The 13710-nt window shown below is 39.5% G+C and overlaps 1 protein-coding gene across 3 annotated transcripts in view; it reads right to left on the bottom strand.

Moving 5' to 3' along the window:
• The window catches only part of LOC117342671, a 47792-nt gene that overhangs the window by 17677 nt on the left and 16405 nt on the right, over window positions 1–13710 (bottom strand). The window contains exons 6-7 of one of the 3 annotated variants that reach the window (XM_033904870.1): window positions 13497–13556; window positions 7807–8691 (exon numbers count right to left, since the gene is read on the bottom strand). The exons of 1 other annotated variant lie outside the window; for it this stretch is intronic. In XM_033904870.1, coding sequence (XP_033760761.1) covers window positions 8351–8691; window positions 13497–13556 — 401 coding nt within the window. In that variant the 3' untranslated portion in view covers window positions 7807–8350. Of the gene's footprint in view, window positions 1–7806; window positions 8692–13496; window positions 13557–13710 lie in introns of those variants that run through there. One more of the 3 variants, XM_033904871.1, reaches the window with a different exon arrangement.

Here is a 13710-nt window from a genome sequence, read left to right as displayed (position 1 = left end):
TCGGTAGTGGTGTGGTCGGTAGTGGTGTGGTCGGTAGTGATGTGGTCGATAGTGGTGTGGTCCGTAGTTATGTGGTCGATAGTGATGTAGTCGGTAGATATGTTGCATACGTTCGTTTCTGTCTTCTGTTAAGTTGTTCAACATACTCTCGGTTAAACCAGCAGATCATTTTGGACATGTGTATCCGACACTCCGTAAATCTCAACACGTACAATAAAGGATCGATGAAAGTACTCGACAAAAATATAATGTTCGTTATGTTACGAATTGCTCCAGTATGAAAGAGCCACCCAGGGTTCAAATAAATCGCAGTCCGGTAAATTCCCGTCGGTATGTAACACAGAATGAACACCAAAATCAACAGAAATAGTATAATGGTAGATCGATATAGCCTTGTCTGAGAAGTTTTCGAATTATTAAGGATTTTCATATTTCGTTCGTGTCTTTTGACGTTAAGATAAACACCTATGTAGGCTCCAATAATGGTAAGTCCACACACCACACTTACTGTCAGGACAACAATAAAACCATCGGACTGGTTCTCATTTAAACAGTCGGTGTTGAAGCTGATATTTCCCACACAACTTCCCACTGTGAGGCAAAGCGATGTCACCCACGTTACCGATATAACGACAAACGTCACCTGTTCGCTGACGTATTTCAGATACCAGTTTGCGAAGTAAAGACAGGTGTATCTGTCGACTGCAATGATAAACACTGAAAAAAACTTAGCAAATGTCATAAAACGAGCAAGTATCAGTTGGAGATAACAACCAGCAGTGGTGTTCTTTACTCCGAAGTTGTCAATTATTAGCACGAGTACTGGTATACATCCCAGGAAACCGTCCGACAGACTAATATTACGGATCATGAATTTGATTCTGTTGTCCATTTTTACACATTTTGATAAAGTGATGAGTGAAAGTGCATTAATTGTGAACGCGGAGCAGGATATCAAGATCGCAGCTAGTGACGCTATCTCAACAGAAGGTTCGGTATCGTCGGTGGCATTCATGCTGATATGAACAAGAAAATTTGAATTGATTAAGTCTGTAAACCGGAGTTAGTACCTTATATCACTGTACCAACTGGTCTAGTCTGTTAACCAGAGATAATACCTTATATCACTGTACCAACTGGTCTAGTCTGTTAACCAGATATAGTACCTTATATCACTGTACCAACTGGTCTAGTCTGTTAACCGGAGATAGTACCTTATATCACTGTACCAACTGGTCTAGTCTGTTAACCGGAGATAGTACCTTATATCACTGTACCAACTGGTCTAGTCTGTTAACCAGAGATAATACCTTATATCACTGTACCAACTGGTCTAGTCTGTTAACCGGAGATAGTACCTTATATCACTGTACCAACTGGTCTAGTCTGTTAACCGGAGATAGTACCTTATATCACTGTACCAACTGGTCTAGTCTGTTAACCAGATATAGTACCTTATATCACTGTACCAACTGGTCTAGTCTGTTAACCGGAGATAATACCTTATATCACTGTACCAACTGGTCTAGTCTGTTAACCGGAGATAGTACCTTATATCACTGTACCAACTGGTCTAGTCTGTTAACCGGAGATCTTATATCACTGTACCAACTGGTCTAGTCTGTTAACCGGAGATAGTACCTTATATCACTGTACCAACTGGTTTAGTCTGTTAACCGGAGTTAGTACCTTGTATCACTGTACCAACTGGTTTAGTCTGTTAACCGGATATAGTACCTTATATCACTGTACCAACTGGTCTAGTCTATTAACCAGATATAGTACCTTATATCACTGTATCAACTGGTCTAGTCTGTTAACCGGAGATAGTACCTTATATCACTGTGACTCTTTCGATAAATATAATCCAGTTTCAGGAATAGCACCTCATATCACTTCGACACTTTCGATAAGTATAATCCAGTTACAGAATTACAGAACATCAATGTTCACTAGCGTTATATCAACTTTGATGTGAAAGCAATCCTTTCTGTGTACTTTTTATATGTGTTACCACACATACGTCATGATGGTATTAATTATTTCTGTTGCGATGTTGTCTGAATCACGTACAGAATAAGGTGTAATCATTTAATTTCACACTACATTGTATTCAGTCTGGTTTGGTAATTAGCGATAGTGTGTTACCCCGACTGATTACCAGTCAATAATATCACTATCGAACTACCAATTAACGAGTATGTGTGCTGTTTACCGTATACTGTAACATTGTATACACGCGGAGGAGAGTGGGCTACGTCGCCTTGTGCTAATGAAGATAATGTTGCTCGTCCGAAAAAAGAGTTGAATAACATTGATAACGCAATTTTCGATGTTTAAACTGCCAACTGAAAATAACGGTAATTACTATAATCCATGAACAATGTTATTCTATCAAGTAAACATGTGCTATCGAAATTCTTTCCAACTCAACCAATATGTTGCTTTTTCTTTGCATTGCCGGAGAACGAGAAAAGCAATTGGTGAGGTATATCGGTGTATAGAGCAACAAAAGAAGAATACGTTGAATAAACTGCGGAACGGTTTGTGTAAAGAATGCATTGTTTATACCTCGATTGACTAATCTATTATTTCGTTCAATCCTTATAATTTACTTTAAATAATAGATAAAAAATTACCATTGAAAATACGCTCTTCCATTGCGTGATGATTTTGAAGTTGACCAAACGTTTCAAATGTTCCGCGTCATTGGTCGGAAAGAAGCTCATTTCAATCTCAGTTCTAATTATGCTTTTCGCATATCTGACAAAAAACGACATTTAAAATCTTTATAAGACAGTATCGGATGATCACATGAAAAATCGTAAAACCAAAAAGTAGTCGATTGTGTATGACGTCTTCAAAACATGCTTCATTTTTTGGTCGACAAAGTCTGATGGATGTTAATTAAACCAATGAAAAGGCGCGGTACAACCAAAATAAAATTATCATAATGAATATAGACTATAACGGTATAAAAGCATACCAAATATTTAAGTGTACTTTGATAAATAACGGAAATTTAACACGATTTATCTATTGATTTGTAGGTGGTCGGTCTTTGCTAGCCAGCGTTTCATTTCATACCTGTATACACTAAATTGAAGTAACCTTTTGATAGCAAAGATGGACAGAAATATACTTATAGGAGTACACGAGATAGTTACATACAGCGGTTTTCCCGGTCTTTGTAATATTTTTGTCGAAAAGATAGAAAATCCAAGATCAGAATATGGTCCAAATATACGATTTATCAAATCACTGTTAGAGACGACAGACGATTTCCGAAATGTCCTCAAATCAACCTGTATAGTTCGAACTCTGGATATTTATTAACTTACAAGCTTTAAAATCTGGTATCAAATTAATAGAAGATTCATGTGACATGACAATGACAATGACAATATTTTATTCTCATAAACATATAAAGTGTAGAGAATTATATACATACAAAATTTGTACAGGACATATGATATAATACATCGATACATTTGTTAAGCAAGAGATTATTGAGTCGTATACTTATTTCTTTAATTAATTTCACAAGTGATTTGTGACATGTGACATTTGAGTGGTCAGATATCGGACAGGTGATATAATTGCCTTAATTGTCCTTTATCTGAAGCTAGGTGTCATAACTAGCCCGACCAAATAAGTTACTCAATTAACTTAAAAAGATAACTGGACAAACACATTAGTTAATCCGATAACAATGAATAAATGAACTATATATCAAAAGATAGACAGCTGTTTGAGATGTTGTCAAATAGCTTTGAAGTATAATGTTGTCACAGTGCGAAATTAAATAGCGAAATTGTCCAATATTATGGTATTAGCACCCTTTTCATAAAATTCACTTGGACATACATGCTAAATAGTTGACAGCATGTGTGACTTATCATTATTGACGATGGTTGTTCAACAACTTTTAGGGATTAGGAGATGACCATGCAGCATTAACCGAGTAATGCGTTGGACATTATCTTTACAGGAGAATGACGACAAGTTTACCCTAGAGTCGGTATGTTATGTTGACTTAAACACTTCACTTGATTTATATAAAGTAGATTTTTTGTCTGTTTATATGAACTACTGATATAAAAATAAATGTTAAATGACGATTAGAGACAAAAAATATATTTTTGATAAACTGTTCTTTGGTGTTTTTCAGGGTCAACATATAAATCTACGTTTTTGATGCTTAACAGTTACACAACGAATCAACTATGCTAACTGTTTGATGGCACTAACATCACAAACGAGTCCTAGAATGACGGAACAGTTGTATGATGTCACTAACATCACTGACGAGTCCTAGAATGACGGAACAGTTGTATGATGTCACTAACATCACTGACGAGTCCTAGAATGACGGAACAGTTGTATGATGTCCCTAACATCACTGACGAGTCCTAGAATGACGAAACAGCTGTATGATGTCACTAACATCACTGACGAGTCCTTAAATTGACGGAACAGTTGTATGATGTCCCTAACATCACTGACGAGTCCTAGAATGACGAAACAGCTGTATGATGTCACTAATACCACTGACGAGTCCTAGAATGACGAAACAGCTGTATGATGTCACTAATACCACTGACGAGTCCTAGAATGACGAAACAGCTGTATGATGTCTCTAATATCACTGACGAGTCCTAGAATGACGAAACAGCTGTATGATGTCACTAATACCACTGACGAGTCCTAGAATGACGAAACAGCTGTATGATGTCACTAATACCACTGACGAGTCCTAGAATGACGAAACAGCTGTATGATGTCACTAATACCACTGACGAGTCCTAGAATGACGAAACAGTTGTATGATGTCACTAATATCACTGACGAGTCCTAGAATGACGGAACAGCTGTATGATGTCACTAATATCACTGACGAGTCCTAGAATGACGAAACAGTTGTATGATGTCACTAATATCACTGACGAGTCCTAGAATGACGGAACAGTTGTATAACGTTCCTAACACCACTCACTAGTCCTACAATTACGAAAGAAACAGTTGTACAATGTGTCTAACATCCCGGACGAGTTCAAGAAGGATGGAACAACTGTACGGTATCCTTCACATCATAGATGAGTCGTCCTAGAAGGACCTAGGCTGTGCGAAGTTAGCTCAACATACGACATACGACATTCAAACAATTTATATCTTGTGTGTTAACTAGCCAACGAGGGAACTTTTGAATGTTTAGCGGCTGAACATACGATATACGACATTCAGATTTTGAATGTTCAGCAGCTCAACATACGACATTCAGATTTTAATTATGAATGTTCAGCGGCTCAACATACGACATACGACATTCAGATTGTTAATGTTCAGTCGCTCAACATATGATAAAGGACATTCAGATTTTGATTTTGAATGTTCAGCGAATCGACATAAGACATACAACATTCAAATTTTGAATGCTCAGCCGCTCAACATACGACATACAATATTCAAATTTTGAATGTTCAGCAGCTCAACATACAAACATACAAATCAAAATCTGAATGTTGTACATGTATGTCGAATGTTGAGCGGCTGAACATTCAAAATCTGAATGTCGTATGTCGAGTCGCTGAACATTCAAAAGCTCCCTCGTTGGCTGGTGAAAACACACCATATGAATGTTTTGAATGTTGAATGTCGTATGTCGAATGTTGAGCGGCTGAACATTCAAAATTTGAATGTTGTATGTGGTTTGGCTTGACGTATTTCTTTGTGGTGAACGTCATATTTAGTGTAGTTTGGCTAGGTACATGTGACGTAGATAATCCAGTACCTACCTAAGGCCTCCGTACATGTGTTGTAAACAAAATCGAGAGAATTTTGAAGTTTCACGCCCGATTTCGTGTACCAATATCGAGAAATCGACAACATGATATAGCTGATTTTAAAGATTTACCATTTCTCTTCAATTTAAGACCTACTTCGAATAAATCCACCAAATACAATCGAAGCTACGGTACTTAGAAATAAATACAGCAGATTTCAAACCTGAGAGAGTTCAGAACCTTTCTCATTTATATGTACTCTTATATGTTATTATTTTATAAAACGAGTCGGGCACCTGTGGTGTAAGGCAGACAACAGGAGTTCGCTAGAGAGAAGTGAACAATAATGCCAAATGCGGTCGCTACTTATTATACATGAATATTTATTATAATGCAAATAATTTTATTATATTGTAATACAATGACGTGAAATATAATACAGAATGAAATAATATTATAAACAAGCCTCAACGGTCACCTTATGTCTACATATATACAGTTTTATCTATCAGACACGACAAACAAAAGTATTATAATATCTTAAGTGTTAAAAACATAATAAACTGCCTCATCTAATGTCTAGTATGGATGTTTAAGGTCGACAACCCACAGGCGTCTGGTTAGTACTGATAGAAAAAAATAGACCCTACTTATACTATACATTATCAACAAGGTGTAACACTCGAAAAACGGAAGTTGGGGTAAGCTTCGATTCACGTTTAATTTAAGTTCAATCCGACTAAAATCTCAAATGCACGGAAACTTCAGTAACGTATATTGGTTTAGAAACCTTAAGTATAAATGCATGTTATTCTTTTTTCGTATGGCAATGATTTAACGATGAGAATCGACTGTGGAACGGAAGTAGTCTGTATATTTTAGAGCGGTATTGCAGGGGGCGATCTGATTGGTTGAGACTCTTTCATTAAACAATACTATTTATAATTGTCGACCAATCAAGTCTACTTCCGTTCTACAGTCGCTGCATCGTAGATCATCAAGTGTTACAACTTGTTGATATTGTAGGAGTAGGGCTGTTTTCTATTAATATTAACCAGAAGCAGACGCCTGTGGACAAGCTATTAACATAGTGCATAATGGATATCGCGCCTCAGGACACGTCTATCTACGAGATGTATTTGTTTCAAATATGTGATCTTATAGGAAGTTCTGAACATCTAGGCCCAATTGACTCCCTTCTCACCCTCACTTCAAAGCCCGTAAGAGGCACGTGCATCTCTGGTCATCGGGGAATCGTGACAATATGAACGAAAATCGTTTGAGGGGTTTTCTGGGAAGTTTAGAATATTTCAAGACATGACAGATAACGGACGACGCGTGTGAAACGACATGTGTATAAATAGATAATACACGACATGTCTATAAATAGATAGTATACGACATGTCTATAAATAGATAATACATGACATGTGTATAAATAGATAATACACATGTCTATAAATAAATAATACACGACATGTCTATAAATAGATAATACACGACATGTCTATAAATAGATAATACACGACATGTCTATAAATAGATAATACACGACATGTCTATACATAGATAATACTCGACATGTCTATAAAAAGATAATACACGACATGTCTATCAATAGATAATACACGACATGTCTATAAATAGATAATACACGACATGTCTATAAATAGATAATACACGACATGTCTATAAATAGAGAATACGCGGCTAGTATTGTTACAATACAATGTTTATTTTTTTGCGAGACTTAGGAAAGCTGAGGTGACGAGACTTTGTCGAGTCATCTCGGCTTTCCGTATCGAGCAACACAATACATCTTGCATTGTAGCATAACAGCCTGTATTCTATTTATCCTGCAACAGTTTTCTACATTCAAAGCAAACAGATTTTCGTTTTCATTATCTTTCTTTGGTACGAGCCACCCCGATTGATACGTACTGATATATCGCACAGGAAAGTATCCATTCATTAATACCACTTGTGTGTATTTACTACCAGGAAACTATAAATGCGCCATTGTAAAATAGTTCTAGGCTTTTTATGTAAATCAGAGTTCAATTTCACTTAAAAATGTACGGAAATACAACACAAATATAAACAATTTATTCATAGTGCCAAATGGAACCCAAACATTTTATAGAATGTCTTAAATTCAACTTACGTGATTGTTAGATGGAACGTAAAGCACACGCCAGTATACACATGATACATCGCGTCATCACGAAGTCTCCAACAGTATCGTTATTTGACGGCATTACTGTTACAACTAGATTGTCACGTGATTCGATTACATTTGCCTGTCCATTTAAACAAATGTTTAAACAGGAATTCAATACAAATGAACATTAAAAAAGGTAGCAACATTGCTTAATATATATTCCATGTTCAGAAACTATGTATATTTTTGAAGGTCGCAGTAAGTACTAAAATTTAATATGCACGTCTGACAACCGTAAACAATGGATACATTGGCCAGACAATATTGTACTTTTGTAAGTATATTATAAAGAGTATAAAACATTGTCACTTGAAGCAGACTGCTGTTCTTACGTCTTAAGCCAACTTTATCTTTTGCAACAAGAGCACTTGCCCTTGACGTTGTTGGCGTGTGTTTTTATAGACAAGAGGTCGCACAGGACAAGTGAACCAAAAACAAAGCCTAGCATAATCGCCCCGAGCATCCCAAGACCTTTGGCTGATGTTCGACTGTCAGACGCGCTGATTTTCTTGTTCCTGAATGACGAAAGATCTGTTTTGTTTACTGTCAACTGTTTCTTTGTTGCCTCCATTTCCGGTCGGACAGTTTCCTTCTTTTCGTCGTCCGTCATGTCTTCCGGAAGTGCGTTAACCTCCCAGTACATCATTTTGTCATAGTATGCGCAGTCGCAAGGACAGAATTCCGTATCTGAAACAAGTGAAGACAAAGTCATAACACGACATGATGTTAGTTACGAAATCATAAAAAACACATCGTATATAGATATTTTAGGTGATGCTCACATTTGGTGAATATCTCAGTACATAGAGTTTACACAATTTGACCTGTTATCTGGTTACACACATCGAGCAATGTGTATTTTAAAGATGTTGTAGATAATCAAGTACCTACCTAAGGCCTCCGTACATGTGTTGTAGATAATCCAGTACCTACAATAATGTACCTAAGGCCCCCGTACATGTGACGTAGATAATCCAGTACCTACCTAAGGCCTCCGTACATGTGTTATAGATAATCCAGTACCTACCTAAGGCCTACGAACATGTGACGTAGATAATCCAGTACCTACCTAAGGCCTACGTACATGTGTTATAGATAATCCAGTACCTACCTAAGGCCTACGTACATGTGTTATAGATAATCCAGTACCTACCTAAGGCCTCCGTACATGTGACGTAGATAATCCAGTACCTACCTAAGGCCTCCGTACATGTGTTGTAGATAATCCAGTACCTACCTAAGGCCTCCGTACATGTGTTGTAGATAATCCAGTACCTACCTAAGGCCTCCGTACATGTGTTGTAGATAATCCAGTACCTACCTAAGGCCTCCGTACATGTGTTGTAGATAATCCAGTACCTACCTAAGGCCTACGTACATGTGACGTAGCTAATGCAGTACCTACCTAAGGCCTCCGTACATGTGTTGTAGATAATCCAGTACCTACCTAAGGCCTCCGTACATGTGTTGTAGATAATCCAGTACCTACCTAAGGCCTCCGTACATGTGTCGTAGATAATCCAGTACATTGTATCTACCTAAGGCCTCCGTACATGTGTTGTAGATAATCCAGTACCTACCTAAGGCCTCCGTACATGTGACGTAGATAATCCAGTACCTACCTAAGGCCTCCGTACATGTGACGTAGATAATCCAGTACCTCCCTAAGGCCTCCGTACATGTGACGTAGATAATCCAGTACCTACCTAAGGCCTCCGTACATGTGTTGTAGATAATCCAGTACCTACCTAAGGCCTCCGTACATGTGTTGTAGATAATCCAGTACCTACCTAAGGCCTCCGTACATGTGACGTAGATAATCAAGTACCTACCTAAGGCCTCCGTATATGTGTTGTAGATAATCCAGTACCTACCTAAGGCCTCCGTACATGTGACGTAGATAATCCAGAACCTACCTAAGGCCTCCGTACATGTGTTGTAGATAATCCAGTACCTACCTAAGGCCTCCGTACATGTGTTGTAGATAATCCAGTACCTACCTAAGGCCTCCGTACATGTGACGTAGATAATCAAGTACCTACCTAAGGCCTCCGTATATGTGTTGTAGATAATCCAGTACCTACCTAAGGCCCCCGTACATGTGACGTAGATAATCCAGTACCTACCTAAGGCCTCCGTACATGTGTTGTAGATAATCCAGTACCTACCTAAGGCCTCCGTACATGTGTTGTAGATAATCCAGTACCTACCTAAGGCCTCCGTACATGTGTTGTAGATAATCCAGTACCTACCTAAGGCCTCCGTACATGTGTTGTAGATAATCCAGTACCTACCTAAGGCCTCCGTACATGTGTTGTAGATAATCCAGCACCTACACCTAAGGCCTACGTACATGTGACGTAGCTAATGCAGTACCTACCTAAGGCCTCCGTACATGTGTTGTAGATAATCCAGTACCTACCTAAGGCCTCCGTACATGTATCGTAGATAATCCAGTACATTGTATCTACCTAAGGCCTCCGTACATGTGTTGTAGATAATCCAGTACCTACCTAAGGCCTCCGTACATGTGACGTAGATAATCCAGTACCTACCTAAGACCTCCGTACATGTGACGTAGATAATCCAGTACCTCCCTAAGGCCTCCGTATATGTGTTGTAGATAATCCAGTACCTACCCAAGGCCTCCGTATATGTGTTGTAGATAATCCAGTACCTACCTAAGGCCTCCATACATGTGTTGTAGATAATCCAGTACCTACCTAAGGCCTCCGTACATGTGACGTAGCTAATGCAGTACCTACCTAAGGCCTCCGTACATGTGTTGTAGATAATCCAGTGCCTACCTAAGGCCTCCGTACATGTGTTGTAGATAATCCAGTACCTACCTAAGGCCTCCGTACATGTGTTGTAGATAATCCAGTACCTACCTAAGGCCTCCGTACATGTGTCGTAGATAATCCAGTACATTGTATCTACCTAAGGCCTCCGTACATGTGTTGTAGATAATCCAGTACCTACCTAAGGCCTCCGTACATGTGAAGTAGATAATCCAGTACCTACCTAAGGCCTCCGTACATGTGACGTAGATAATCCAGTACCTCCCTAAGGCCTCCGTACATGTGACGTAGATAATCCAGTACCTACCTAAGGCCTCCGTACATGTGTTGTAGATAATCCAGTACCTACCTAAGGCCTCCGTACATGTGTTGTAGATAATCCAGTACCTACCTAAGGCCTCCGTACATGTGACGTAGATAATCCAGTACCTACCTAAGGCCTCCGTACATGTATCGTAGATAATCCAGTACATTGTATCTACCTAAGGCCTCCGTACATGTGTTGTAGATAATCCAGTACCTACCTAAGGCCTCCGTACATGTGACGTAGATAATCCAGTACCTACCTAAGACCTCCGTACATGTGACGTAGATAATCAAGTACCTACCTAAGGCCTCCGTATATGTGTTGTAGATAATCCAGTACCTACCTAAGGCCTCCGTACATGTGACGTAGCTAATGCAGTACCTACCTAAGGCCTCCGTACATGTGTTGTAGATAATCCAGTACCTACCTAAGGCCTCCGTACATGTATCGTAGATAATCCAGTACATTGTATCTACCTAAGGCCTCCGTACATGTGTTGTAGATAATCCAGTACCTACCTAAGGCCTCCGTACATGTGACGTAGATAATCCAGTACCTACCTAAGACCTCCGTACATGTGACGTAGATAATCAAGTACCTACCTAAGGCCTCCGTATATGTGTTGTAGATAATCCAGTACCTACCTAAGGCCTCCGTACATGTGACGTAGATAATCCAGTACCTACCTAAGGCCTCCGTACATGTGTTGTAGATAATCCAGTACCTACCTAAGGCCTCCGTACATGTGTTGTAGATAATCCAGTACCTACCTAAGGCCTCCGTACATGTGACGTAGATAATCAAGTACCTACCTAAGGCCTCCGTATATGTGTTGTAGATAATCCAGTACCTACCTAAGGCCTCCGTACATGTGACGTAGATAATCCAGTACCTACCTAAGGCCTCCGTACATGTGTTGTAGATAATCCAGTACCTACCTAAGGCCTCCGTACATGTGTTGTAGATAATCCAGTACCTACCTAAGGCCTCCGTACATGTGTTGTAGATAATCCAGTACCTACCTAAGGCCTCCGTACATGTGTTGTAGATAATCCAGTACCTACCTAAGGCCTCCGTACATGTGTTGTAGATAATCCAGTACCTACCTAAGGCCTCCGTACATGTGTTGTAGATAATCCAGTACCTACCTAAGGCCTCCGTACATGTGTTGTAGATAATCCAGCACCTACACCTAAGGCCTACGTACATGTGACGTAGCTAATGCAGTACCTACCTAAGGCCTCCGTACATGTGTTGTAGATAATCCAGTACCTACCTAAGGCCTCCGTACATGTATCGTAGATAATCCAGTACATTGTATCTACCTAAGGCCTCCGTACATGTGTTGTAGATAATCCAGTACCTACCTAAGGCCTCCGTACATGTGACGTAGATAATCCAGTACCTACCTAAGACCTCCGTACATGTGACGTAGATAATCCAGTACCTCCCTAAGGCCTCCGTATATGTGTTGTAGATAATCCAGTACCTACCCAAGGCCTCCGTACATGTGTTGTAGATAATCCAGTACCTACCTAAGGCCTCCGTACATGTGACGTAGATAATCCAGTACCTCCCTAAGGCCTCCGTATATGTGTTGTAGATAATCCAGTACCTACCTAAGGCCTCCGTACATGTGACGTAGATAATCCAGTACCTACCTAAGACCTCCGTACATGTGACGTAGATAATCCAGTACCTACCTAAGGCCTCCGTACATGTGTTGTAGATAATCCAGTACCTACCTAAGGCCTCCGTACATGTGTTGTAGATAATCCAGTACCTACCTAAGGCCTCCGTACATGTGTTATAGATAATCCAGTACCTACCTAAGGCCTCCGTACATGTGTTGTAGATAATCCAGCACCTACACCTAAGGCCTACGTACATGTGACGTAGCTAATGCAGTACCTACCTAAGGCCTCCGTACATGTGTTGTAGATAATCCAGTACCTACCTAAGGCCTCCGTACATGTATCGTAGATAATCCAGTACATTGTATCTACCTAAGGCCTCCGTACATGTGTTGTAGATAATCCAGTACCTACCTAAGGCCTCCGTACATGTGACGTAGATAATCCAGTACCTACCTAAGACCTCCGTACATGTGACGTAGATAATCCAGTACCTCCCTAAGGCCTCCGTATATGTGTTGTAGATAATCCAGTACCTACCCAAGGCCTCCGTACATGTGTTGTAGATAATCCAGTACCTACCTAAGGCCTCCGTACATGTGACGTAGATAATCCAGTACCTCCCTAAGGCCTCCGTATATGTGTTGTAGATAATCCAGTACCTACCTAAGGCCTCCGTACATGTGACGTAGATAATCCAGTACCTACCTAAGACCTCCGTACATGTGACGTAGATAATCCAGTACCTACCTAAGGCCTCCGTACATGTGTTGTAGTATCTCGGAGTTTGGACCGGTTCACACGTGTCATCTATGAGATAATGAATCAGATTATTGTCTTTGATTGAAGTAACATTTCTATTAGGATTAATTAAGTTACACAAACACTGACATATGATATTAAGATATACCTTTCAACAATATATGTGTCAAAGAAGTAATATAAACGGTTAGTTTTCGGATAA

The sequence above is a fragment of the Pecten maximus genome, chromosome 14 (assembly GCF_902652985.1).
Source record: "Pecten maximus chromosome 14, xPecMax1.1, whole genome shotgun sequence".
Classification (NCBI taxonomy): domain Eukaryota; kingdom Metazoa; phylum Mollusca; class Bivalvia; order Pectinida; family Pectinidae; genus Pecten; species Pecten maximus.
The sequence above is the reverse complement of the archived record's forward strand: the minus strand, read 5'-3'. Positions and strand labels throughout refer to the sequence as shown.